The following is a 26,667-nucleotide window of genomic DNA, read 5'->3' as shown; positions in this document are numbered from 1 at the left end:
CTGTATTCAGGCTTTTACTCATTAATCTTCACTACCCTCATCCTTTGTTGATAATTTTATTGATTCAAAATACAGTAATCTGTAGATTGAGGCATCAGGAGGAATTGTGGATGGAAGTGAATTTAAAATGAATCACAGAGCATAAGGATCATCATCTGTTCAAAAATTGCTAGAGAAATATCACAAAATGTGCCCTCACTCTGGATTTATATGGCTTAATTGGGGTCTATTATTCTTTAAGTACAAGTGCAGAACTTTGTTTATTGTCTAATTAAATTTGGAAATTTATGGAGGCCAGTTCATTATGATTGATATGTAAAGGTTAAAGCTGCATAATTATTATGAAATACAATGGCACCCAGATCTACATGGAATAATATTTAACATTACTATGTTTATTAAGTGCTTTACCTTATGAAAGGTTGAGGCTTACAAGGTCTTAAAGTAATACAGATGTGTTCATTAAAAGTACTTAAGTATGCAAAACTATACAAAAGCACTCTAAATGCCAGATATAGGCAGAGATACAACATGAAGAATAATATCTAAGCCTTACAAGAAAAATAGTTAGGTCTCTCATCAAGGACAATTCTCTTTTCTTGATGTTCTTTATTCCTGACCAAGTGTCAGAATTTCTTATCTTGACCAGTGTTATTGTTTAAGCCTGCCAGTGACCAAACAAATGTGACTAAATACTGGAAGTTGTCTCCAAAATGAAACAGCAGTACCAGCAGATATCACAGCCACAGGACTTCACATCTGGCAGTCCTTTGATTTACAGACCATGAAAACATATTTGTTTGAGGGTGGATCTCAAAGGCAGGACAGGAATCACATAGCACAGGATCTCACAAACCAGACCTTGTCCTACGGTGCAACAGTCTGTGGCACTTGTATACTGTATAAAAGTATGTAAATAGTAAGTAAATAGAGCCCACTTTTGACATTCAAATCTGAAATTCAGTCATGAGTCAAGCTCATTCAATTACCTCACTTTGTTCAAGAATATGTACAGCTATTATTAAAATGGAACTTGGTTCCATCCACAGATTAACTTGTTAAGATATCAAGAAGTAATTGCCCAAAGGTGAAGAACTGAGAAACTAATTGAAGAACACGAATGTGTTCAAACTGCTTTAAGGGAGAAATGACAGGGCTTTGTTTCTGCTGATGTCTGTTAGCATAAGATTAAGCCTGACAGGCTGCTATGGCAATGAGTATTCTCCTTTCTCATCTCTACGTCTGAATCCTATATTTGTAAAATCCCTCAAACAGCTTTATCAATTGAAAGATGTAAATCATATAATTTAAGGTAGGATTTCACCAAATGTGATGTTATTGATTTCTTACAGTAATGTCACTTGACAGTTTTCTGGGCATCCGTGATTATTCATTTACTAATAGACACTCAAGCACTCCATTGCATGTGCAGCGTGTACCAGATTTCTGAGTCAGCTTGTCAGCCAGAAGTGTATTGTGGGCAGCACTGAGAAATTTTAAAACTGGTGTTTACAAGCAATAGAAGGAGATGGTGTATGAAAATGGGCATGTGAAAAAAAAAGGCGCAAGACAGTAAGCTGTCTTGTCTGCTTGTGTGGGTTGATTCATGGAAATGTCTACTACAGTAAATGACATCTTCAGATGTTTACAGAACACATGCATTTCATATATGAGGCATGAGATATCACTCTCACTGACCTGGATCTCTGACACAGCATGCTGTACTAGCAGTAGTGGCATGGCTGCTACAGTGACTGTAGACTAGGCCAATATGAACATAAGAAAGCATGTATTTACAAGTCCTGCATACAGCAGAGTAACTGTGTGGCAGCAAAACAAAATACTGTACAAAAACAATACTGTAAAATAGGCAATTAAAACATTCTCAACATAAAATCTTTGGCATTGAGGACAAAGACAAGTTATGAAAAGTGGAAAAGTTTGAATGCATGTCAGCTTTCAAGTTCAGTACCTCTTAAACCAATATATTTTCTCTCATGGATACAACTGTTTCCAGATAGATAGATGGTAAAGTCAGACTATGAATGCAGGACACAGGCCATAGGTTTTTACAATCTGGATACATTAGCTCACTGTTTCTATGAATAAGGAGGTTGCTTGCAGAATTCCAGAGTTTGGACACTATTGTAATTTGGACTTACAGCTTGGGTGCAGCATGGTTGATGTTGCTATTCATATTCTTCTGCCTTCAAGCAGCACTTAACTTTAGAGTCACTGAAGCATAGCAAATGTGTCTGTGTGTGTGTGTGTGTGTGTGTGTGTGTGTGTGTGTGTATGTGTGCGCTCATGTGTGTGTATGTGTGTGTGTCTGTGAGATAAGTGTGGAAAAGCTCCAGTACTGTCTGCAACTCCCACGTATATGGGGAATTAAGTATTGAGCTGTGCAGTGTGCTTTATGACATAGGTGCATACATACACACAACCTGTCCAATTAGAGGTTTGAAAAGATACTTCAAGCAATGAGTTTTGAATTAAAATTGCTCATGTCATTATATGAAACCAAAAAGAAAAAAAACAAAAACAAAACAAACAAACAATTTAGAACCAATAAGCAGTAATAACGTCATTTTAAGGTATTGATCTCTGCCTAAATTCACTAACTGACTGAACAATAACAGGTGATTGCTGGTAAAATTAAAAGTATTTATATATTTAAAAGTATGGACAATTATCTGTCTATTACCAGGTAACAATTTATGCTGACTTGCATACATCTTTTCTCCAGAAACCTATTAGATCGAGACACATTCTCCAAATCCGATCCAGGTAAGCACCACTGTTTTTTTAAAATACTTTTTTCAAACAATGAAAAACTCATTTAGTTCAATTTTTCAACCCACTTGCTTGATGTAGCCAGAGCACCATCAATCGTAAAGGAAAGTCCCTCCTTCTGACCGCACAAGCATAGGATCCTTCAAACAAAACCTCTCAGTACACTGCACATCCTTTTGACCCTCGAACATCAGTACACTTTTCATTGCTCTTAACAGCTATTCTGTCCAATCGGCGGTTTCTGAGTGTTCCCTCATTGCGCATCACATTTGCATACTAATTTGACAGTTTTTCTTCAACATCAACAGAATTCCGTAATGTATTCACAGTCCAAGCCTGGCTCCTTGAATGCTAATGGAAGCTCTGCTGTTCTTGAAGGCTCTGGGTTCTTGCACATCATCAGTAGCTAGTGGCTCTTATGTGGGCACAGAAAGATGAGTCACAGTGGCTGGATACAAAAACACAGGACGAGCAGATCTATGTCATTTTCAACGTTGGCTCACTTTATTCTTTGTGTGGATAATGCATGATTATATTATCTAGCACGGCCTTCACCCTTGTACACAATGTATTGAAGCCAGTGTTAATTTAATAGAGAAGATGGAGAATTTACTTTTTTGATGCTGTTTTAGATTTCCTCATATTCTTCTTCCATTTTGACTATTAAAATTATATAAATGAAGTAAGATATTGTTATGAATCCTTTAATCTATTTGTTCCCTTTCTCCTTCCTCCACTCTGTTTTTTTTTCACTCTCTCTAATTCTGTCTCTCTCTCTCACTGTCTCTCCCACCCCTGCAGTGTGCATCCTGTATACTCAGGGAGTGGAGTCGAAGCAGTGGAGGGAGGTGAGTGATCCGGTATGAGAACAAGCCCAGAATCAGCTGGGCCCGAGCTTCCGTCATTTCTGTTAATCAGCTGCAAATATTCTCTCAGTCCTGGCTTACCCTGTGTCTCGGTCTCTCTCTCTCTCTCTCTCTCTCTCTCTCTCTCTCTCTCTCTCTCTCTCTCTCTCTCTCTCTCTCTCGCTCTTGCTCTTTATCTCTCTCAGGTGTTAGCTTTCAGGTGCCCATCACTTCTCATTGATTTCACCACTGAATATTCAAATCTCGGCCCTTTGCGAAGCCCTGCTCCCAAGTGATTGGCTATTAAGACGATCGCATACATTCTGATAGCAATTATCATTATAGTCAATCACTGTTGTCTGGCCAGTGCATTTGTAATGGGGCCTGGTCTCAGTGGTGCTGATTTGCCACACTGGAGTTGAATTAGATAAAATCTTGCCAAGTCGTTATAATGACCGACTTGCTCTTGCTGCCAGTTCAGTCAATGTGCAAGCCAGAAAAACCCAACAACATAATAGAATAAACAAAACAAAAATATCAGGACATCTAAATAGGATATCACAGTCTGTCAGATCAAGCTGATCAGACATGGTTTTTATGGAGACTCCTTAATTAAATCCTGCTGCAAAAGACAGTACTGTTAAGTCAAGACCCTGCAGACAGCACAACTCTCTTCTGCTTTGGTAGTGTAATGCTTTTTTTCTACATGGAACTCAACTAGCAGCTTTGAACAAATCGCTTCCTCAGATTAGTCGCGTGGAAGCATGCTTCCTGTCTCTGCCATCAAAGAGCATGTTTCGTGACACCAGCAGTGAGGCGGCAGAAAGGTTTCACACCAGGGAAGGAATGATAGTGTCTTGTCTCCTTCTCCGGCTGAAGGGAAGTTTGTCCGTGCAGGAGAAGATAATGTCAGGGTTCTCTCTCTGGCACAGAAGCCACCCTTAATTACAGAGCTCCAGCCCAAAGATGGGCAGACATGTCCATGGGCCAGATAGTCTATCTTCATCCTAGTGTTGTCTTCGGCTGTGTGACCATCTACTGCCTGCCAGAACACAACCTGCCATCTTTCTCATACTCTTTGCTCCTTTCTAGTCTCCTGTTTTTCTGCCACTACTACAAAAATGCTTCAGACAAGATAGATCACAATTCACTCCACTGTAGTGATTTCTCTATCTTTTTAATTTCTTTGCATTATTTTATATTCTCAGTGTAAACACTTCAACTGTACATGTTTAACATTATGTATCGCCTAGTTTTTCTTTCATCACAAACATTGGTATTCTAGGTCTTATCATTTTCTTATCACTGATATTTTTTAATGCAGTCAAAATATAAAAATCATGTTACAAGCATATAAGAAATAGGTAAATTGCCAGTAGAATTAAATTATGTACCTATCCCTGTTACATAGTATATTTTACATTTTCAGTATTTAGCAGACACTCTTATCCAGAGTGACTTATAAAAGTGCTTTGTCATCTACTATAGAATGTATCCTAGCCAGTACAGTAGGTTAGAGTTCAAGATACCATTGAACTAGAATACTGCTGAAATTTAGGAATCAATGCTGATACCGAAAAGAAGTGTAAAATAAGCATAAGCTCTATATCAGGCAAAAATAAGTGCAATATCAAAAAATACCAACAAATAATTGCTGGAGAGTTCAATTACTCAACAGTATTATGACATTTCTATAGGTGCAGGCTCAATAGTCATTTAAATAACCTCAAATATATGAGTCTTCAGTTTGTGTTTAGAGACTGCAAGGACTCTGCTGTCCAGCCAGCCAGTGGAAGTTCTTTCCACCATCTGCAAGCCAGGACAGAGAATAATCTTGATGCTTGTCTTCCATGAGATTTGAAGCATGGTGTTTCAAGCTGAGCTGTACTTCCAGTTTGATGTACTTGATGTACAGATCAGGCTTTGACTATTGTCTTCATATAGGTGGGACTGGTCCATTTTTGGCTTTGTAGGCGAGCATCAGGATTTTAGATCTGATGCACGCAGCTACTGGAAACCAGTAGGAATGCAGCAGTGGAGTGATATTTTTGAACTTTGGAGGACTAGTCATGCTGCATCAGTTGTAGAGGTCTGATGGCATGTAGAAGAAGACCAGCAATTAACAAATTTGCAGTAGTCTAGCTTTGACATGACAAGGGACTGCACAAGCACCTGGGTAGCTTCCTGGGAGAGAAAGGGCCAAATCCTTCATGCATTACAAAAGAGAAATCTGCATGACCGGGTCAGGTTTGAAACGAAAACTGGTTATCCAAAGTTATGCCCAGGCTATGAGTAGCCTCAGATGGCAATACTAGAGAGTTCTTGAAAGGAACAGTGCACCATAGTGAGGATTGGGAGTTCCTGGAAGGTACAGAAGCTCAGTTTTGCTGGGGTTGAGCATCAAGTCATGGGCTATCATCCATAAAGAAATGTCAGTCAAGCATGCTGAGATATGCCTGGAAACCTGAGTGCCAGAAGGTGGGAAGGAAAGAATTAGTTGGGTGTTGTCAGCATAAAAATGATATGAGAAACCATGAGAAGATTTATCACCAAGAGAGCAAACAAAGATAAGAGAGTAACAAAGAGAAGAGAAGAGGTCCGAGCACTGAGTCTTGGAGGACATCAGTCCAGATTCTACATGGATTGGATGTGGATCCTCTCCATGTTACCTGATAGGACCAGCCCACAAGTCAGGACTGGAACAATTTCAATGTGGAGCCAGTCACACCAAGGCTGGAGAGAAGTTTGTTTAGTATTCAAAATATGCACACCCATTTTACACATATGACAACTAGAATAAACATCCAGAATATCAATGTTTTCCATTTGAAGGTTCATAAAAATTTCTAAAACTAGTCTTCCAAATGTCAGATAATTTTTACCTTTTTATGCAGTTAATTTTTTTTGCCACCAAATATAAGTTTCTTTCCAAATGTCAAGCCCTGCATCTGAAGCCTTTTATCTTAACTTAGCTCTCATTGTTAAGTTTCAGTTTCCCCACCAATCTGGATTTGCCCTCCCAGCCGACCTGTCTGTATTACTACTGGGAGATGTTGATCTGCATTAGCTGACATGTGGGTTCTAGGCATGTGTTCTTCCATGATGTCAGGATGTTAGTGAATATGGTGATGTACTAGAATAGGTGGAATTTATTAGTTATGTAGGAACTCTCATGGCAGGCAAACATGACTGGCAGCCCTATGCTCTTATGTGTCTTGACAAAATGTAAAATAACTCTCTTGTACTCGAAGTAGAGAGAAGGCTAATAGCATGTTTGTGGTGCAGTGAGTCAAGACTAGAACTGGAAGTTGGCTGGGCTGTTTCTGACAGTATGTCACCTTAATGCTTGTATCCTGCAGTGTATTTTTATAACTGTACTTGCAGCAAAGAGAAGTGGATTTAATTACTTGTACCAAAGTAACAAGATTAACAGGAATATAATTATCTTAAAATCAAATCGGAGATTATGACTGACTCCTAGACCCTTCTAAAATGCAGAACTGATGCATGCATGTTGCCATGACATCAAAACATTAAGAGAGTCATACCAGTAACAACACACTCTGTTGTAGTATGTAGTAGTCTGTCATGATCAAATTACCATTATGCAGAGTATATCTAAGTTGGGATGACACAGTTTAGATATAAAAAAAAATCAAGGCTAGTTCCAGGGACTAAGACAAATGATTCAGGCTAAATGAAGACATCTATCTTCATTTAAAGATTAATAATATCAGGCACTGTTGAGGCAAAGAGTATATCCAGAGATGAGCAATGGAGCTAAAGAAATAGCATGATAATGTAACAACAGTAATGGTGACTTAGTTGGTTGGGAGAGAGCGTGCATTTTTAAAGAGATGCCTTAGTGAATGGAGATGAGTAGCAGTAGAGTGTTGCAGGTGTGTTGGGGGTGGGGGGTTGTGGGGCTCCTCTCTCAGCTATAGAGCCTAATCAGTCTTGTGTGCTGCAAGTGATAAGCTCTCACAGAGCTGAATCTGGGAGAGTTTAGTTGGTCCTGGCCTGACGCCATCCACTCCACTCTTGCTGACATGAAGCAGTCTCACTTAGCCTAGCATGGCTGAACAGGCTCAAGTGCACATCAGGCTGTGATAGTGGCACAGAAGCCTGCTATTGGTGAGAGACCATTATTAAGTAATATAGCCATATATATATATATATATATATATATATATATATATATATATATATATATATATATATATATATGTATTTATTTGTCATTTCCTTATTTTATGTTTATGATACTTTTACTTATTTTTAAGAAAGAGTGCTGTAATGAATACATCACACAGATATGGAAGATGTTTCAATATGTAGGATGCTTTCTAAACTATGTCCTGTTCTTTGCTGAAGCCTCAGTGAAATGCCAAGCCAACTCAGTTGCACTATGTGTATCGTCTTTGGCAGAACAGATATTAAGCATTTGAACAGTGATTTCCTACAGCGTAGATGATCTGCTATAAGGTGAGAGATGGTTATTAACCGAAAATCGTAATGAAAATCTCATTGCTGCCTTATAGTCTGCAATGGAGACCCATTTCATTAGGCTTTTATACCTTTCGCTTCCCATTTGTCATCAAAAGTTTAAATCCCTTCTTAGATTTTCATGCTGTTGGTCAGGGCTAACGCTTGTGAGGGATGTTTTATTTATGTATATCTTAAAACCCACATCTTTAGGTTGAATTATTCATAGTAAACAAATGTAGCCAAGAAACAGGCTGCTGTGTATCAGCTGAGCGGCTTCTGAAGGGAGGAATGGCACATCCCTAACAAGGGCAGGCTTCTCTGATCACCACGCTCCTCTCCCCTGCAGCTCTCTCACCATATAGCTGGAGATCACAAAGCTTTACCTCTCAGAGTTGTGACAAGCCGTTCGCTCACTTCTGCACAAACAATAGCGGCAGCTTCTTTTTAAACCGAAAGGCAGGACTGGTTTCACATGCGCCACTTTGGGCAGCCTCCCCATTTGCTGGCTATATTATGCAGGGAGTCTCCCAGGACAACACTGTGACAGCATAAATATTACAGTCGTGTACTTGACCCAGAGAATTCCAAGCTGCAGTTATGATTGCTGTTATACATGGCCAGGTTTTTGAATGAAATGAAATACACTGTACATTGTAAAAAAGGTTAATGGCAGAGAATATGTACAGTGTTAGACATGAGCCCTGTGTGGAACCAAAACACACTGAGTGCTACCTTCAAGAATATTTGAATATTCATTCCATCTGTACTTTCTATGTGTCTCATTAGCAAATGGCGCTATCACACAAAACCACACACACGGCTACGTGCTGCACCTTTTGAGATGTGACTACTCTCTTAATTTTCAGTACAAGAGAAGAATCAAACCCTCAAACAACATGCCAACATGCCCTTTTGTTCTGTACATTTGAGTCTGTAGCTGTGAATACGGATAAAAAAAAAAGACTGGAGTAGAGAGCGATATTTCTGTTTGCTTTCCCTGCTGACTGAGATTTTTATCAGTTCAGTGCTGCTGTTTTCTTCCTCTGTAATATCTCTTTCTGCATTTCTTACTCTTTCAGTTTGGGAGGACGGAAGTGATTGACAACACGCTGAACCCCGACTTTGTGAGGAAGTACATTTTGGACTACTTCTTTGAGGAGAAGCAGAATCTGCGGTTCGACATGTAAGTTAGTGCCTTTGATAGCAGCACCGAGGAATCACCCTCTCGGAGGTGCTAACCCACTTCTGTCTGCTCTGGGGATCCTCTGTTCTCTCTCTTTCTCTCTCTTGGTCTTTTTCTCTCCCTTTCCCCCTTGGTCATTTCACCTCTCACCCTCAGATCTGTACTCTTCATAATTATTAACTGCAAATTAGCCCTGATTGTGATGTTTAGGGCATGCTGGTTCTGGAGTAAAAGAGTTGATAAATATTTCATATGAGTTTTGTCCACACATCTACTCACCAGTGCTCCTGAACACAGGCTGACACGCCATCCCATTTTAATTACACATGACTTCTCTATCCCTTCAGCTCACTTCTTTTGCTGTCAGTAGCAGCTGAAAGGGGAAAGAACATAACTGGTTAGAGGTGCAGGGTGTTACTGCAAAGCCCCGTGAGCTGCAAAGCCCCATCTGACTTCACATTTCAGCTCCTTAAAGGCACTTCTCCTTAACAAGGCAAATATGCACATATGGTCAAGTGCACCTGTGCACAACCCAGTCCAGCTGCACTTTTTTAATATTGCAAGTTATTAATGTTCATCCCACAAGGATTCAGGCACTGGTGTAATGACTGAAATAATAAGAGAACTTTGATGTGTCAGAGCATGAGAGCAGATCTGTGGATAACACACATCTCCATGATTCTGCAGCTCTTTTTATGAGGTTTTAATTATAAGCAGGTGGAGCTATGAAGGGCCTCAGAAGTCTTTTTCTCAGAATCTCTTTGATGAGAATTGCTATTGTGGCAGATTTCCTGACTAAGTGATTATTACAGCCTAATATCATGAGATATGTCAGATAGTACATAAGTAATTGGACAGTGACACAGTAACGCACACACATTGATTTTGAAATGAATTCAAATTTTAATGGTTTAGTGTTGGTTTAGGTTTATACTTCATATAAAGGTTGAAATGCATGTATTCATGTATATATATACACACACACACACACACACACACACACACACACACACACACACACACACACATACAAATTTTATATAGGCTGCATTTCCTATAATCAGCTAAACATATCATGTCCCGGTTTGTATGGCATGAGTGAAAAACAACTGCCTTAACTCAAATTTCTCTTTTGTCTAAGCTAATGGCTACATTTCTTGTTGCCTTTAGACAAAGTCTAAGTGCCAGTATTATGATGCTTAAAATGACCATTTATCACTGGGAATATGGGAATAATAGCATATAGAAAAGTTATCAGAGTGTGGTGGAGGGACAGTTCACATAAAGCTTTTGGCTGTGACATATCAGAAGGTCCAGAATCACCTCTTAAATGCTGAAATGACTTGAGTCTGTTTGCTGGCACATTACTTATATTGCAAAAATATATTTCCATTGCAGTTGGAATTTGAGTGGATATTTGGTTTCAGTCACTTTCTTTTGACCTTTTTCCCATGAAACACTTATTGATAGCTAATGATTATGAATGATTAATGACTAAAGACTAATGAAAAGCCTTAGCTTTAATTCAAATGACTAATAATTATTTCAATATTTGTGTGACTCATATAGGAATTACAATAATTTTTAATATATTTATACTGTTTCAGGGGGCCATAAGTACAAATTAACATACCATGTTCTTAAATAAAGTAATTATGCAAATGAACCCACAGTATTGTAAAATAATGATGCAAATGAACATATTCTGAAAAAAAGTTTTAGTTTTTGGATGCAAATCCTTTGTGTTTGAAATGTCTGCCCGCGAGTCACAGTTGCCATGACCACAGCCCCTTGCTCCAGCCCATGCTGCTTTCCCGTCATACAGTGTCCGTGACTGACTTGGCAAGCCTAGAACCCCCCCCCCTTTTTTTTGTACCCAATTTCTGGTACCCCCCCCCCCCCCCCCCCCCAAAAAAAAAGATTTTAGTTGCCTATGTTTCCTGTCATTGGCTTGTTGCAAGGTGAAGTACCATTCCAGTGTGTTTTGAGGCATTTGGCTTGATTTGAGTAGTTAAATTACTACTACCCCTCAGAAACAATTCTGCTGCTGACATTGGCAGACACACCATCAAGAGCCTTTTCCATTGGCAGTCAGAACATGCCAATGCTTCATGTTTCACAGATGATGCTTTGGTATGCTTTGGACCCTGGGAATTTTCTTATTTTAATAATTAAAATAACCAATACATAATTAATCTTAAAGTTTTCTGTCCATAAGATTTCTGTTACCCCAAATGCTATATACTATCTATATACTTTATAGCTGTAACTTGGCCTTTCAGTTGTTGGTAAGCACTCAGAGGTCATATTGGTTTATAATAGCCTTTGGCATCTGTCTTGCATTGTGCTCCTAATTCAGTTAGCAGTTTATCTTCTGGGTTTCTCCATGACTAATGTGGTTGTTTGCTATTGCTATTTCCTATGCTTTCTTGTTTCTTAACAGTGCACCAAACAAGCAGTGGTTGTGAACCAAACAGCGATATAAGGTGCCAGCCATCCTCTTCACAAGGAGTCGTTTCTTTCTCACTGATGCCAAAAAGCGCCTCTAGAAAATCTTTTTTCCCATTCAGAGACATTCAGATGAAAAACGTCTGTTTGTTTTGAGATGTGTGTGTGTGTGTGTGTGTGTGTGTGTGTGTGTGTGTGTGGGTGGGTGTGAGATTTTTCAGCCTCATAATGTCTTTCTTTACTGATGTTGACACTCACATTGGACTTTGGATGTGTCTATATATATATATATATATATATATATATATATATATATATATATATATATATATATATATATATATATATATATATATAAATACATTATAGTCCTCCCTTGTGCATAATTTAATGATGTAGTGACATATAGCTCACCAATTTCAACAAATTGGCCAATTGGAACTATTTATGCTTTAAAAAGGCTGGGATTCATATATTGCTCGGCCAACTAAAACAAAGCTGACTTTCTGTATTTTAACTATAGTAAATGCTTTTAGATCCAATGAGCCAAACAATAAAAACTGTCACTATCTTATAACTTGAAAACTGCACTGTAGATGAAGTAATAGCCATTTTCTGTATTATATCATGAAGGAGTTTATCATCAATGTAATGAAAATTATATCTGTGAGTGCCACACTATTTTTAATGTTCATTTTCCCTTTGAACCCACTAATGACTTATACAGGCTTTATCATCTCTGTAAAGTTTTCCCTCTGAATAAACGAATCAGCCTACACCATTTAATAACTGTTCAAATAACTCTTTTCAAAGTTAACCAGGCAGACAGTGGGAAAAAGAGGAGTGTCATTTATGATTTATTGTTTATATGTCATCAATAAATCATCTAAATATGACTCTGATTTCAGATATGACATTGACTCCAAAAGCCCTGATCTGGCCAAGCATGTAAGTGTGTGAGAACACTGTGCATGTGTGTGTGCTTGCCTGAAGAGGAACCTGCATCTAAGCCTTTTTGCATTTCAAACACTGGACACACCAGTTCACACACATGCTTCTTCCCCCACTGTAATTTTGGTTTTATGCAAATAAGAATGAGCTTTTCACATGCTGAAATATTCACATTTTGATTCATGATGTCAGTGCTTTGTCCACTGACATATCTGGATTTTTTTTTATCATTGTCCATTAACTAATAAAGGATCAATTGTTCATCAGTATTAACAAGTTACTCCTTATTTATGAAAATTTATTTTCACTTTGTGGTTTTATGTGTGCACATAATGCACACATAAGATGCAAGTTCATTTCAATAGGAAATGAAATTCCTCCATATATTAATGTAATTATCAAAGCTTTCTGGCCTTTTTTTCAAAAATGCTTGTTTGTTTTGCAATAGCAAATCTAAGATGGATTTAAATATTACACTTAAAAGTGCCCAAATGCTTAATTGCAGTTTGGAGATATTAATAATACTTCAGGAGTGGAAGCTTTGATAGTTTTTTGTTACCCCTGGATATTAATCAAGATTATAATATATGACCCCAGCCAGTGGTTTGCATATCACCAAAACATGTTCATTTCCATTTTTCTGTCTGGTTATGATTTATCATTTGGTATTCTCATTAATGTCTGTAAATAGATTATTAGGGTGGATGGTTATTCCCCACTCCGATCTCTCTTTCTCTCTCTCTCTCTTTCTTTCTCTCTCTCTCTCTCTCTTTCTCTTTTTATCTCTCTCTGAGGCGTGACTTCTCATGCTTCTTTTCTCTTTCCTCCCCCCACCATCTCTTCCTCTTATTTTTGGTTCATTTTTGTCTTTTCTGTTACATGATGTACTCTGTTATTGTTGTTGTTGTTATTATTAATGCTGCTGCCTGCCTGTTCTCCCTCCTGGAAGCCCTCCGAATTCAACGTACGTGTATGCCTTCCTCGACTTTATTAGCTGTACAGAACATTTCCTCGTAACACGAGTCTGGCTCAGTGTGCTCTCTCCCTACTCCATTTCCTGTTTTTCATTTTTGTTCCTTTCTGGATTCGCCCGCGGGCTCTCTCTTCTCATGCCACTCCTCTGCAGGACTTCCTGGGTCAGACCTTCTGTACTCTGGGGGAGATTGTGGGTTCGCCAGCCAGTCGTTTGGAAAAGCCTCTTGGGTAAGTATGTAATGCACTGTGCTATGGCACACACTTAACCTACTGCACAACAGCAGTGGCTGTATGACAGAGTGATGTACTCAGATGGGGCCCATTGGAATGGATGTGGTCGCCACACCAACAGCAGCTAAGAATTAAAGGGAACAGCGGACAGAAATTCTTTAAAATAAATAGCAGTTCTTTCTTACTTTATGTTTAAACAACACGTGAGTGTGCAGAGATGTCCCCAATATGTACAGCAGGGCGATGGTTCTGTGACCTTATGCAAACTGCTTCATTCTTAATGCAGAGTATCATGATGCATACTGACATGTTAACATTTGTTCACTGTCTTGGCAAATAACATAAAAATGGAATGCTTGTTTAACAGTATGGACAAGTAAAAAAATCCCCAGATCAGCACAGCTCTCTTCAAGTTCATGCTATTTCATTTATCCATATCTCCAACTCCAGATCACAAGTCACTGACATACCATTATCACAAGTATTGGCATATAAGCATCTATAAAGGCATGTGTCAATGAACAGCTGAAGTTAAATGTCAAACTGTTTAAACTCAATCACTCTGATCTCAGGACTTTACTGCTCAGGTTTTTTTTTTTTTTTTTTTTTTTTACCTAGAAATGCACTAAGAGATTGTTCTTAATCGATCAGGCTTGGATTTTTTTCCTCAAGCCTGACAAAAATGAACCAGTGCTGCTTTCATTTTCCTGTTCTGGCTGCAGACTTGCAATATAGATTCCCTCAAAGCCTCACCATCTGTATCTTATGTTTATGAGACTGATGAGACTAGTTGGTGTCGATGGTGAATGTTAATCGAACACAACCAGAGGCCTCCATCCTCTACTCTGCAGTTACTGTCATCAGAACAGATGTGCATACACACAGCAGCTATACCCTTGGCTAAAAGAAGGAGAAAGGCAAACTTAATGTGGTCAGCACTCCCTCGCCATCTTTAAATCAATTTAGGGGTTATTCAGATTATTACAAATGAGTGGGGGCCCACCTATTGACTAAACCATTTTAGCACAGGGTAGTTTATCATATGCACTGTTAAAAGACATTTTAAACTTTGGTTGTACTGTTACCACCCTGAAAAATGGGGTTTTCAATGTGTTTCAATATGTTTCAGTTAAAACACTGCTGAGTTTTCTCAAGTGTATAAATATTCTTATTAATGTAAGCAGCACTAAACAACTGTTCCAAGTCATAGAAACTCTTATTACGTATATTTATCTGATATCTCCTTTTAGTTAATTATCCTATTACGTGCTCCGTATTGAGGTTTTGTTTTTTGAGTTTAAAACACATTTGAAGAAAATCCAGATCTCTTTCTTCAGTGTATTTGTTGCTCTTGTGTATATGTGTATGCTTAATAATATGAAAAAGGATTATGTTCAGTTATCAGTTACTATAAGATGAATAAATAAAAAGATGAATTAACAATATTTCATTAATACATAAATATGCTCCTACAAACCCTCTGCTCTACATCCTATAAGAACACCAAAACTGAAAAGGACAAAACCTGTTTTATCTAAATAGCTATTGTTATCTAAATAGTTTCACAACACTTCACAGTAATCCTTTTTTTCTGCACTTCACATAGCTTGAATGCACTTGTGAAATTATTTATTTTAGCAGCAGCCTTGCTGCCCCAGCTGTTGGAGTCTCTTCTTTCAGCAGTGTATGTTTGGACTGTGATGGCAGGGTCTGTGTTGAAGCCTCCACTGATCCTGCTGAAGGATTCGTCTCTCCTACCGGCTTGGAAGGCATGGAATCCCCTTGTCCGTGGGAGATAGTGATGTGGGACTGGGTAGTAGTGGGAGAGCACCTGAAGAGCTGTGATGGAGGGTGTGTACACTGATGAGGCTGTAGGTGAGGTTAAGTGATATACATGGGATATCACAACACTCTGGAGGACCAATATGACTTTGTTGGTAATATGAGTGGTAATATATAGCTCAACAGAACAATCAATAGATGTATTATATAGCTCAACAGAAGAATCAAGTCATGCCCTGGAAGGAGGACATGTACTAATTTAGACACATAAAGTATACAACAGTGATAACATAGAAAGAAGGAGAAATTGTATAGATTTGTCTGTGTGTATGCGTATGTATGTGGGTTTGTGTGCATGTGTGCATGTGTGTATGTTAGTACAGTAGAGAGTATTCATGGAAAGGTTATGGGTGTGTGATGTAGTTATAAGTGTTGTGTCTTATGGTTGGTTATTCTTTTAAAATCAGTGGCTGTTAGAGGCGTCATTGATATAAAAGGGAACTGAGGTCTGTTCAAGTTGTGTTTGGTGGTTTTTTGATAGATGCTGAAAGCTTTTCTGTTGATATATGGTCTGTAAGAATGTTTTTCCAGTATTTAATAGTATGGACTTACCTTGATTTCCAATTCATCAGAATGGTTTTCTTGCCAATTGTTAGCACCAACAATGCTATACTTTTTGCCATGGCTGACCTGATTGTAGATGTGTCACCCAAAAGACAGTATGATGGAGATAGCAGCAGACTTCGACGTCTGCTTCTCACCTTTCGACACAGACCCCTACCCATCACCTGGGCCTTTCTCTTCAAGTATGTTTATGAGTGAGAGAAATTTGCTCTCTCTCTCTCTCTCTCTCTCTCTCTCTCTCTCTCTCTCTCTCTCTCTCTGTGTGTGTGTCTGTGCGCGCACATAAAGCAGAGAGATTGAGAAGAAGTGAGGGCACCAAAAGGCCCATGGAAATCTGTTAGCTATGGCTAAATGAGCCTTCCGACACTCTCAGCGCACAGAATGACCTGCTTCAGAACACCATACTGCATCTGTCACGCTCCTTCCCCATCTCTTTCTTTTAGTGGGCATCTACAGGCATCCCTGCATTCTCTCAGGGACTTTTTAAAATTTATATATTCTCTATGGGACTCTCAGCAATTCATAGCAACCACACTGCTTTCATTGTGCATTTGTTAAGAGGTCCAGTTCTTGCAGCTTTGAATGTTAAATCATCTCATTATGTTTATGTCTGCTAGTATGGAATTATGAATTGCATGGTTGAGGTTTAGTCCTTGTTTGTATTCATGACTGCAAATATTTGATGATTAAAAATAGTGTTGAACAATTATTCTATTGTCTGATTTGCCTCAGATGTAATAGAGGCAGATTAGACAACTGTGTTAAACTGTTGTAGTTGTTTATATCATTTCAAGGTGAAAGTTTGCTTTTTTTTTCATTTGACTGTAGTTTGATCTAACTGTTCTTCCAGAATTATGATAAACAAAATCAAGTTTGAGACTTGTCTAGACCTGTTTTTATTTTATTTTTTTTTTTCTCTCCAGAAAAGCAGAACATTGAAGCGGTGGTAACCCCAACCCTAATTTACAGCTCTGGTCTAGCTCTACTTCAGTGCCCAGTGTATTTTGCCTCCCAGTGGTATTGATTTATTCTATTTAAGAGCTAAAGTCTAAACAACACAGAATGGAATCCAGCCCCCAGCTGTGTGCATGTTTGCCTAACATATATTGAACATTGCTACTATAAATCTACATGGTAGCTTCATCCCTTTGGTAGTGTAATTAATAAACCGTTTAATGCAAACCTCCTGAAGCATAATGCAATTATAACCTTGAGAGCTTATCAAAGTAAAATAGGACTGGTGTGCCTTGGCTTGAGGCAGCCATTATGTTGGACAGCTGAGAGAACTGGAGGAGTCAAAGGCATTTTCTGTCAGTTGAGATTCAGACACAGAAGATATGCCCATAGTAGTAAGAAATCACAGAAGTTAGTTTCTGACTTCAGGTTATTTGAATTCTTTATAGAAGGTTTTTCTCCATTCAAATGATGACCAAAGGGAAATGAAAAAAGTCTTTTAAGTGCAACAAACTATAGATGTTGGGTGACACTTTATTCTTGAAGCATAGCCCAGGGAAATGTTTAGCATAAATATGCACTAATTTTTATGGTACTATGTGCTGTGAGCTAATTTTATATTCAGTATTTTATGATATACAGTAAGTGCAGGGATAAGTCTCCTGACACACCTATGAATATCATGGGTAGCATATATATTAATGCTGTTATATGCTCACCATCTTGACATTATTAAAAATTAAATACACTTACAATACAAAGCAAGTATGCTAAAACTGGCAACATGCCAACCCATGGGAATTGAAAAGACTGGCTTAATGACAGAGGTAACCATTAAGGAAGAAATGCATAATTATATGATTTATATTTAATGTCCAGGCAAATTTTTACCGTCTGTCATGGTCCCATATTATATGAATGCATAAACAAAAGTTCTTAGAAATGCCCTTCACAAGTTGACATTTTAACTGGAACTGACATATTTAAAAAGCTTGCAGAGGAAATGCATTATCCATCTACAAATCTCTGCCTCCAGTCTCTTATGAAAAGAGAATTTTGCTCTTAATGTACACATTGATTGATGTGAGCTGAGTTTTAAATCAGCCAATCCCAAAACCTGCTAATGCTAAGTGCAAATGCTGGCACAAAGTGCTCCTCCTACTTCCATATCAGTATTAGCAGTCTGTTACCTTTCAACAAGTATAGGACAAGTGAAAGGGGCAAAAGTGCAATCAGCCATTGCATTTCCTCTGTCTCTGATTCATCCTCATCATGGCAAAATGGAATCCCCATTTTCTTTTGAGGGCTTTGTAGTGCAGTTTTACTAAGCTAATAAATCTTTGACATGGTAGTGCTGTTGGTTTTAACTAACCCTATCGAGCTTTAGACTCACATACTGGAGCAGTTCATGAGCAAATGGAGAGTAATAGAGTTATAGATATGAATGCTATCAATCACTGTACACAGCTAGTGCCATTATGACCAGTCAGCAGCAGTAGAGAGGACAGACAAATGGTCTTAGCGATCATATTTAAAGCAAGAGTTACAGGAAAGTAGCCCCACTGCTAAGGGCTTTGCAACAGCTGCATTCTGCTGTCCTCACCTCAGCAGAAGGAATTTACTCTTTAAGAAAAGGGCAATAAAGCAATACAAGTTAACCCAAGCACTTTTGCCTTACCACTGTCACTAGAGCAAGCCGTGCCCCTACGTTAGTGTGCTGTACTGTGATTACTAAAATTCCAAGTCAGGTGCCATATGACAGATGATGGCACATTTGAGGCAAGTTTAAGGCTCATTTAACAACAAAGTGTTTCAGGATGAGGAAAACGAGGAGCCATTAACATCATGGGGTTGAAGCCCAGTGCAGTGGTGTCGGTCCTAAGGCGATCTGAACGTTGATCTTAGAGCACACTAAATGCTTCAATTTGAAATCATGGGCCAGGACACAATTTATCGTAATTGAAATCCTAGTGTATCTAAGGATTATGGATTACCATCAAAGTGTAAAAATCTGCAGGCTTATAGTTCTAATCCTATTCGGAGTGCCCTGCAGAGTTTGGGACTCATCTCTGATGGAGTTTTACTCTGATCACCTTCATACATTTATGAAGGCCTTGTTCCAGCAAATTTCAAATATCTTTATCTGTGTTAGTTTCACACAAAGAGTCACTTGTTTTCATTCATTTAATACTTTTCTGAGTTGAATGGTAATGTTTCTGATGGTCCAGTGGCCTAAGGCTACACTGCTTAGCTCACTGAAACCATGATGTTTATTATAGTCTGGTTCTCTGTCCTGACATCACAAGAAGTCCTGATTTGTTCATTCTGTTATTTTGCCACTGCTGCTATTCATACACTACTCATGAACGTAGCACCTCTCTCTCATATTCTCTCTCTCTCTCTCTCTCTCTCTCTCTCTCTCTCTCTCTCTCTCTCTCTCTCTCACTGCCATTTTACTAATGAGTTCTGATATACGTGGCAATTGGAATATCGATGGCCTGAATAGAACAGTTTGTTTTAGAGTTCTCAGACTCACATCCTGAGCTACCTGTCAAAATACCAGCCATCCTCCTCAAGCAACCCACCAGCCTGCTTGCCTGTTTAAATACCAGCATCATTCTTCATCCTAATGAACAAACGTGCCCACCTTCCTACATGTCTCCCTTCCTGCACCTTCACAGAACAACACTGGTCACAATTAAATTACAATACAGGGTTTTTCCTCAGTCACAGGGGAGGACGTTAGCCACATGTTTTAGGATGGCTCAATAACCAAATGTTCTCTGAAGTTGGGAAAGTATGAACTATCATTTAATTGGGTGTGGCCTTATTGGCTCAAGGTTAACATTTTGTGTACTATTGCAGGAGCAATCCTGAGTAGATACTAAATTGTGATGCAGGGCCCTGGCCAGAGAGAGCTCTGGCATGCTCTGATGAATGGCTCCTTGTGTAGCATGTAGAATTTGCCACAGAAACAGCACATGACTTATTAGGCTTCAAAGTGCCTTCATAAATCACAGCCTCATCTCAAATCAGGCCTTTCCATGCAAAATTAGATGCTAAAATGCGACTGCAGCGAAAGGAAAAGGGTTCTGTAAATAGCACTGGTGAATAACGAGCATAATACTGAATCACGTCTCTAGTCTCACTCTCCTCAGTTTCATGTGTGATCAGTATGGAAAATTATTCCTCCCTGTCCATTCTGACTTGAGCTTTGGTAACATGCTTTGTTATAGCCTTGTTTGATCAGTAGCACCTTTGTGCAGTAGACCAGGCAAAGGTGTACACTGTTGAACCAAAGGTAATTTGGCTTTGATGAAGCCAATGGTTAGAACCTAATATAGCTATATTTTGTATGCTGGATTTAACTGTGCACCAGGTGTGTGTCTCACTTACTATATTCAGACCTTAATTTTGAATCAATATTCTTGCCTATCTTGACATTTCCCTGACACCATCCCTGTAGGTAGATTTATATCGTTATAATATCCATAGTAAAGTGATCTTCTAAGACTGCATTTTTCTGCCACTCTTAGCATGTTTTAGAAGGTAAATGGTGAATCACCACTTGAAAAATTATCTAATTTATATACATTACCTTTCCAGGGCTGTATCGCTGCTGTTTTGACACCATTACTATTGCATTATGAAGTCATGTGAATAACCTTTAACCATTTCTCACTTGAAGGAGTGCCTTGTTGAAGGCAATTTCACTGTGCTTAATTGGCCAATGCCTGTCTGCTTAGAGCGCACACCTGCCCACAACTGACAGGAAGCGCTCATCCTCAACTTGGACCTGGGCAAATGTTAACAAGTTCAATTTCCCTGTCTGCTAAAACAGCCTAAAAAATACAATGTGTTATAATATGTTTCTAGTTTGAATTGTATGCGAGAGTATTTTTTGCTTCTCCAGATGTTAGTATTATTTTGGCAATGTTGAGTATTAGTGAGTATGGCAATATTGTGGATTAGTGAGTATAAATTAAACTGCACCATACTTCCAGTATCAACGGAAACCAGTAGGAGGTTGTGATGTTTGATCGGATGCTAATCAATTGGGAATGGGGCAGGGAGAGGCGTGAGTGTGATTGATTCTGCTCGGCTCTGCTGTGGAGTGCTGGCAGCCGAGAGCAGTAGGAGCCACATCCATAATAAACAACCCAATGCACCAGTGGGGGTTGTAATAGGAAATTAGACGCTGCATTTCAAATGGTTTCATCATCCGAGACTTTGGTGTCCCACTGGAATGAATGAGTGCATTTAGGCCAGCATGTGAATGAATGCAGTCTAAAAAAAAAGCTTTTTTAGCACTGAGACAGGCACTCCCTGTTTCACAGACATTGTATTCTGAAGTCTGTGCTCCATGGTCAGCACCATCAAAGTTCTAGAATTTTCATATGATCATGAATGACATGGGCTGTGTTTGAAACAGCCTACTACGTACAACTCATCTACTGCTTGGTCTCCAAATCAGTATGCCATATGCATTATGTGACTAAAATACATTTTTCCAGTATGCGAAAGATACCCTGATGACGTACTACTTCTGCCAAATATTCAAGTATGTGACCAGAGCTCTCTTCGTAGTGTACTGTACTGCATCCCGTCATGCAGCAGAAAATCTTTCACAAGTGGGCAGACCCTTCACACGCTCACGTGACCTTGTAGTATGGTTTGTGTTTGTCACATACTGAATACTATTGTGCATACTACTACAGGGACCAGTATACAGTATGCAGTATATACCGAGTACAGTATGCAGTATGCAGTATGTAATGGGCTATTGGTTGAACATAGCCATAGTTGCAATTCCAGTGGTCAAGCTGATTTGGTACAGTCTTCCTAGGTAGTGCCCAGTTCAGGCAGATAGCTAGATAGGCTGATTAAATGTTGCCTGCTTGTTGAAACATTGTGTTCTGTGACATTGAACATTAAGAGACTGAGTAACTCTGGACCAAATTACATGCAGTAAGCGGGGGTTCAGTGCTCTGTTTCAACTCTCTTCTGTGGGGCATAACTGAAGCTTATCTAAAAGCACAATATTGTTTCAGGCCCCTTGGCTAAACCTTGAGAAAATTAGTTAACCTCTACTCTCGGGCAGCTATAACTTCTTTACTAATCCAACAAATGACATCAAGAAACCATTTGGTCATGAGCAGGGCAACTGTTTTAATAATTCAAAGGCAATTAATATTGGTTGAAATGCTGGCCACAAGATAATGGAGGCCTCAAGATGAAATGTCAATGTCACTGCAGAAAATGCAATGATATAATTACTGCAACGTGAACAGCTTCAATCTGACAAGTCCCCATTGATGCCGTGATGGGGGTGGGTCATGGGGGCCATGAGTGGCACTAGCCCTTCCAGAGTTCTAGAGCCAGGCAAGATAGAGAGAATTAAAGATAACACAGGCCACCCTGGAGACCACAGGAGGAATTTGAAAGTTAATGGAGAAACTGAGTGAATTGCATCTTGGTTTTGAATTATTTACAATGTATAATTAACCTATTATTTGGATCTCCTAAAAGCTGAGGGTGAATCACCCATTTGCCCAAGGCAGTCTTTAATGATTCCTTTAATACAACAGGATAATATTGTTTCAGCTTAGCTCGAGGGAATACAAACCACATATATCCATCACTTTGCTTGGATTCCACTTCTTGGATAAATTATCCATCCCTTTGGTGCCTGACTTTGTCTAGTCGATAGAATGTATATAATGTATGTAGAAAATTGTCTGACAATTTTCATCTCTTGTCCGGAACCACACCTGAATACAATGTTATGTGGAAAATTGCCTTTATGTTTCCTCAATTGCACTCAACAGGGACACATTTTGTATGAAACTTGACCTTGTATTAATGGACATCCAGCAGTGTGCAGTCAGGACCAAATGTTATCTCTTAGCTTTCAGATGTTGATTAAAAAGCTAATTACTCTAAAATACCACCGATGTAATTAGATCAGAATAAAACTGAAGGTAACTTACTACAACTGTAAGAGAATAATTTTTACTTTACCTGAGTAAAAATTATTATAAAGAGTAATGACCAATATTTGCTTTTGAAATCAAATTAGGTCAAATCAAATTAAAACTAATCTAAATTGTGTAGATGTGACACACTGCTAAAGTTACTTTAGCAAGAGTAAAGTAAAAGAAACATAAAACATACCATGCTGTGTTGCAGGACAGTCCTTTCATCCTGAGTTATTTTAAGATTAATATTAAGAACAATTGGATGGGGGGGGGGATAAATGACAATGAAATCCAGTGGGACCCATGTCACTTACATTCATTATTACTAACATTAGCATTCCAGAGTTGTTTAAAACAGTGTGGTACTCTTTAATATGCTATACATTTATAGAAGTGGAATAATGAGGAACCGTTCATGGTTGACATGCAGCTCATTTGGCTTGGTTTCAGGGGTATTCCAGGGAAGAAATGTGGCACAATCATTTTAACGGCAGAGGAGCTCGGAAACTGCAGGGTAAGTGGGATGCTTCTTTTAACTTATGTAAATGACATAAGACATCTATATTTCAAAACTATTTGTTTTGTAACTAATTTAATTGTTTTAGGATACTCAGGTTACAACTTTAAAAAGTAAAACGAAACAAAAAGTGTATTGTTTTGGGTTTGCATATAATAGGTACTTAAAAGCAGAAAACATTTAAAGTAAGTAAAAATATTCCGGCATATTTATTTGGTTAATTCATGTTAACTCTAAACAGTTTGCAGATTGCACAGTCAGCCTTTACAGTGTTTTCTCTATGGAAAACTTTAGTATCAATTGCAAAGCATTGTGTCTGGAATGAGAATTAAATTGCAAGTTACTGCATACAAGTTTTTTTGTAACTCTAAACTGCACATTAAAATGTTCTGGTACTTGTACCTTTTACCAGAGTTTAGTTGGATATTTTTTTGTTGTCATTGTTGTTTACTTGTTTGATGATATACCAGCCTCCTTCTCTGGCCAGCTAAGAGGGAATTGTGCATCTGATGTCAATTTCCAAAGTTCAAGTTCGGTTTATTCGTCACATACATAGTCATACACAGTATAACTCGCAGTGAAAGCCTGAGAACTCTCAACCCTGAGATCCTCAGTCTCAATCCTCTCAATCCTTGGAAGACTTTCAAGGATTTCTAGTACAGATTTGCTCTTAGATTTTGCATTGCTTATATATAATTGACTTACATATCTTAGCTGTGTGGATGCATCTTGTGTGATCACTGTTTGACACTAAACGTTCTTGAAGAGTCATTGTGAACATCTTTAGGTGGCAGGACGAGAGGTGCCATATCAAAAAACAAAATAACCTGGAGTGAGAAGATGAAATGAAAATTGTAATTATGAGAACCAGATGGATTTGTATTTGGTGGAGAAATCTTTCATCCAGTGAATGGCTTATACAGGTTAAGCCTTCACATGTATATTTGAAGGGGGTTTGGGGGGTATGGATTTAACCGGAGTGGCTACCAGATTAAATTATTTAATAGCGCTTTCAATAATTTGGAAGATAATTGCTTTAGGTTCTCTTTCTCTCTCTCTCTCTCTCTCTCTCTCTCTCTCTCTCTCTCTCTCTCTCTCTCTCTCCTACCTCTCCTCTATTTTTTCATAGAAGGTTCAAGAAAGCAAGAGCTGTTCCTCCGCTCTCCCAGTGGTCTCATTAAATTCTCTGCCACACCAATATTATAGTATTCAATAAAACTCTGAAATAGCAGTTGCGAATGTATTATAGTACACAAGGGATATCAGACACAGGTTCAGAACACTCCCAAACACACCCTTTATTTAGCTGTGCTTCCTGGAACTAAAAGGTGTGTATATATGTGTTTTTCTGTAGGTTATTGTATTATACACTGCCATTATAAATTTGCATAATTCATAAAGAAACTGATGTATGTCAAAAGATACTCAGCTCTCTACAAATTTAAAGTATACTTTGGGTCTAATGCTAGTGAATTTTGAAAACAGAGTTTAACTAGCATCAGCATTCTTGGTGTCATTGTCTAAAGGCATTATTCTCTTTAGAGTGTCAAACCAAATCCATTTCACATTTGAGTATCCTGGTCTCTAAGCTTTAGGATCAGATGTACTCTCTGGGACATAAACAGGTTCCATATACCGACCATTCTTCCAAGTATTTGTCTGATGTCTGACCATTACAACTTCCACTGTGCTAAATGTGTTGTTATCGCCAGAGCAGTTGACTGCTGGCAGGATCATATAGATATAAATCATTGTGATAGAGAATACTCTTGCATAATAGGGAACATGTCATTTAAATGATTTCTGTGCTTATCCTTTCTTTTGCAGAGTTCTGCAAAAGAAACTGCATGCAATTAAAATAGCTGGTGTAAGAGCAGGTCCAAGGAAATAATTGTATGGTTTGCAATAGTAGTCCATGTGGTGCTTAGCTTGTTCAATTTTGTTTACATATTGAATTTTAACAATAAACCAAAAGTCAATATCAGCTCAGCGTCAGATGCCAGCAGGTCCTGTAGAAACCCAGTGGAACATTTTATTGCTGCATATTACACAGACAAATATGTACCAAATAGAATAGCATACATGACCAGAGACATTGTGGTGCAGATTGAGGCTTTTTTGCCAGATTGATATATGCTATATCTTTTCTCTCTTTCTCTCTCTTTGTCTCTCTCTCTCTCTTTATCTCTTTCTTTCTCTCTCTCACACACACACAGACTCAAGATCCACCGATCCATAGTTCAGAGGTCTGACCCTATCAAGACAGAATGATGCAGCCATCCCCTACCAAGAGATACCAGGCATCTAGATTAGATAAAGTGTGTTCAGACATGGCAAAGCTCAGAGACTAGACACAGAAACACATACAGACAGACAGACAGACAGACACACACACACACACACACACATACACACACACACACACACTCATATACACATGCTCAGTCAAGTGAAGAATCAAACCACTGGTCATCTCCAAGATATTATATAGAAGCTACTCTCTGTTAAGAGAGTAGTGCATGTTAGAAAACTACTTATCTAGGCCGGTGGAGTGTGCCAGATTATAACGGTTTCGTTAACACCCATAAAACTGTCATTTAGCACCGAACTTTGGCAGCTAGCTCCGTCCCTCCCTTTCTCCTCTCTCCTCCTCGCTTCTATTTCTTTCCATGCTTCTTTTTCTCTGCCCTCTTATTCATTGCCCCACTCACCTTTTTCATCTTCTCAGCCCTGGGCTACAATCTCATCATATGCGTTAATGGCACCTTCAGTATATAGAAAGATTTGGCAGTTAAATTGGCTCATAGCTTATTCATTGTGTCAATAATGGGAATGAAATGTGCAAATGCCTTATAAATTGTAGTAATCACTTTAACACTAGCTCTGGTAACGTATCAT

At 38.6% G+C, this 26,667-nt stretch overlaps 1 protein-coding gene across 5 annotated transcripts in view; it reads left to right on the top strand.

Moving 5' to 3' along the window:
* Positions 1-26,667, top strand: part of cpne5a (copine Va) — a 56,000-nt gene that overhangs the window by 9,199 nt on the left and 20,134 nt on the right. For 3 of the 5 annotated variants that reach the window (XR_014119923.1, XR_014119922.1, XM_027030078.3), the window contains exons 2-8: positions 2,747-2,787; positions 3,595-3,641; positions 9,206-9,309; positions 12,666-12,705; positions 13,658-13,672; positions 13,835-13,911; positions 23,703-23,766. Coding sequence is in view for 3 of the 5 variants with exons in the window: in XM_027030078.3 (XP_026885879.1) it covers positions 2,747-2,787; positions 3,595-3,641; positions 9,206-9,309; positions 12,666-12,705; positions 13,658-13,672; positions 13,835-13,911; positions 23,703-23,766 (388 nt within the window). In the remaining 2 variants the exon portion in view is untranslated. Of the gene's footprint in view, positions 1-2,746; positions 2,788-3,594; positions 3,642-9,205; positions 9,310-12,665; positions 12,706-13,657; positions 13,673-13,834; positions 13,912-23,702; positions 23,767-25,985; positions 26,088-26,667 lie in introns of those variants that run through there. The other 2 variants (XM_027030079.3, XM_027030081.3) reach the window with 2 other exon arrangements.

The sequence above is a fragment of the Electrophorus electricus genome, chromosome 25 (genome assembly GCF_041902795.1).
Source record: "Electrophorus electricus isolate QZ-2024a chromosome 25, ASM4190279v1, whole genome shotgun sequence".
Lineage (NCBI taxonomy): Eukaryota > Metazoa > Chordata > Actinopteri > Gymnotiformes > Gymnotidae > Electrophorus > Electrophorus electricus.
This window is presented reverse-complemented; position numbering and strand designations above follow the sequence as displayed.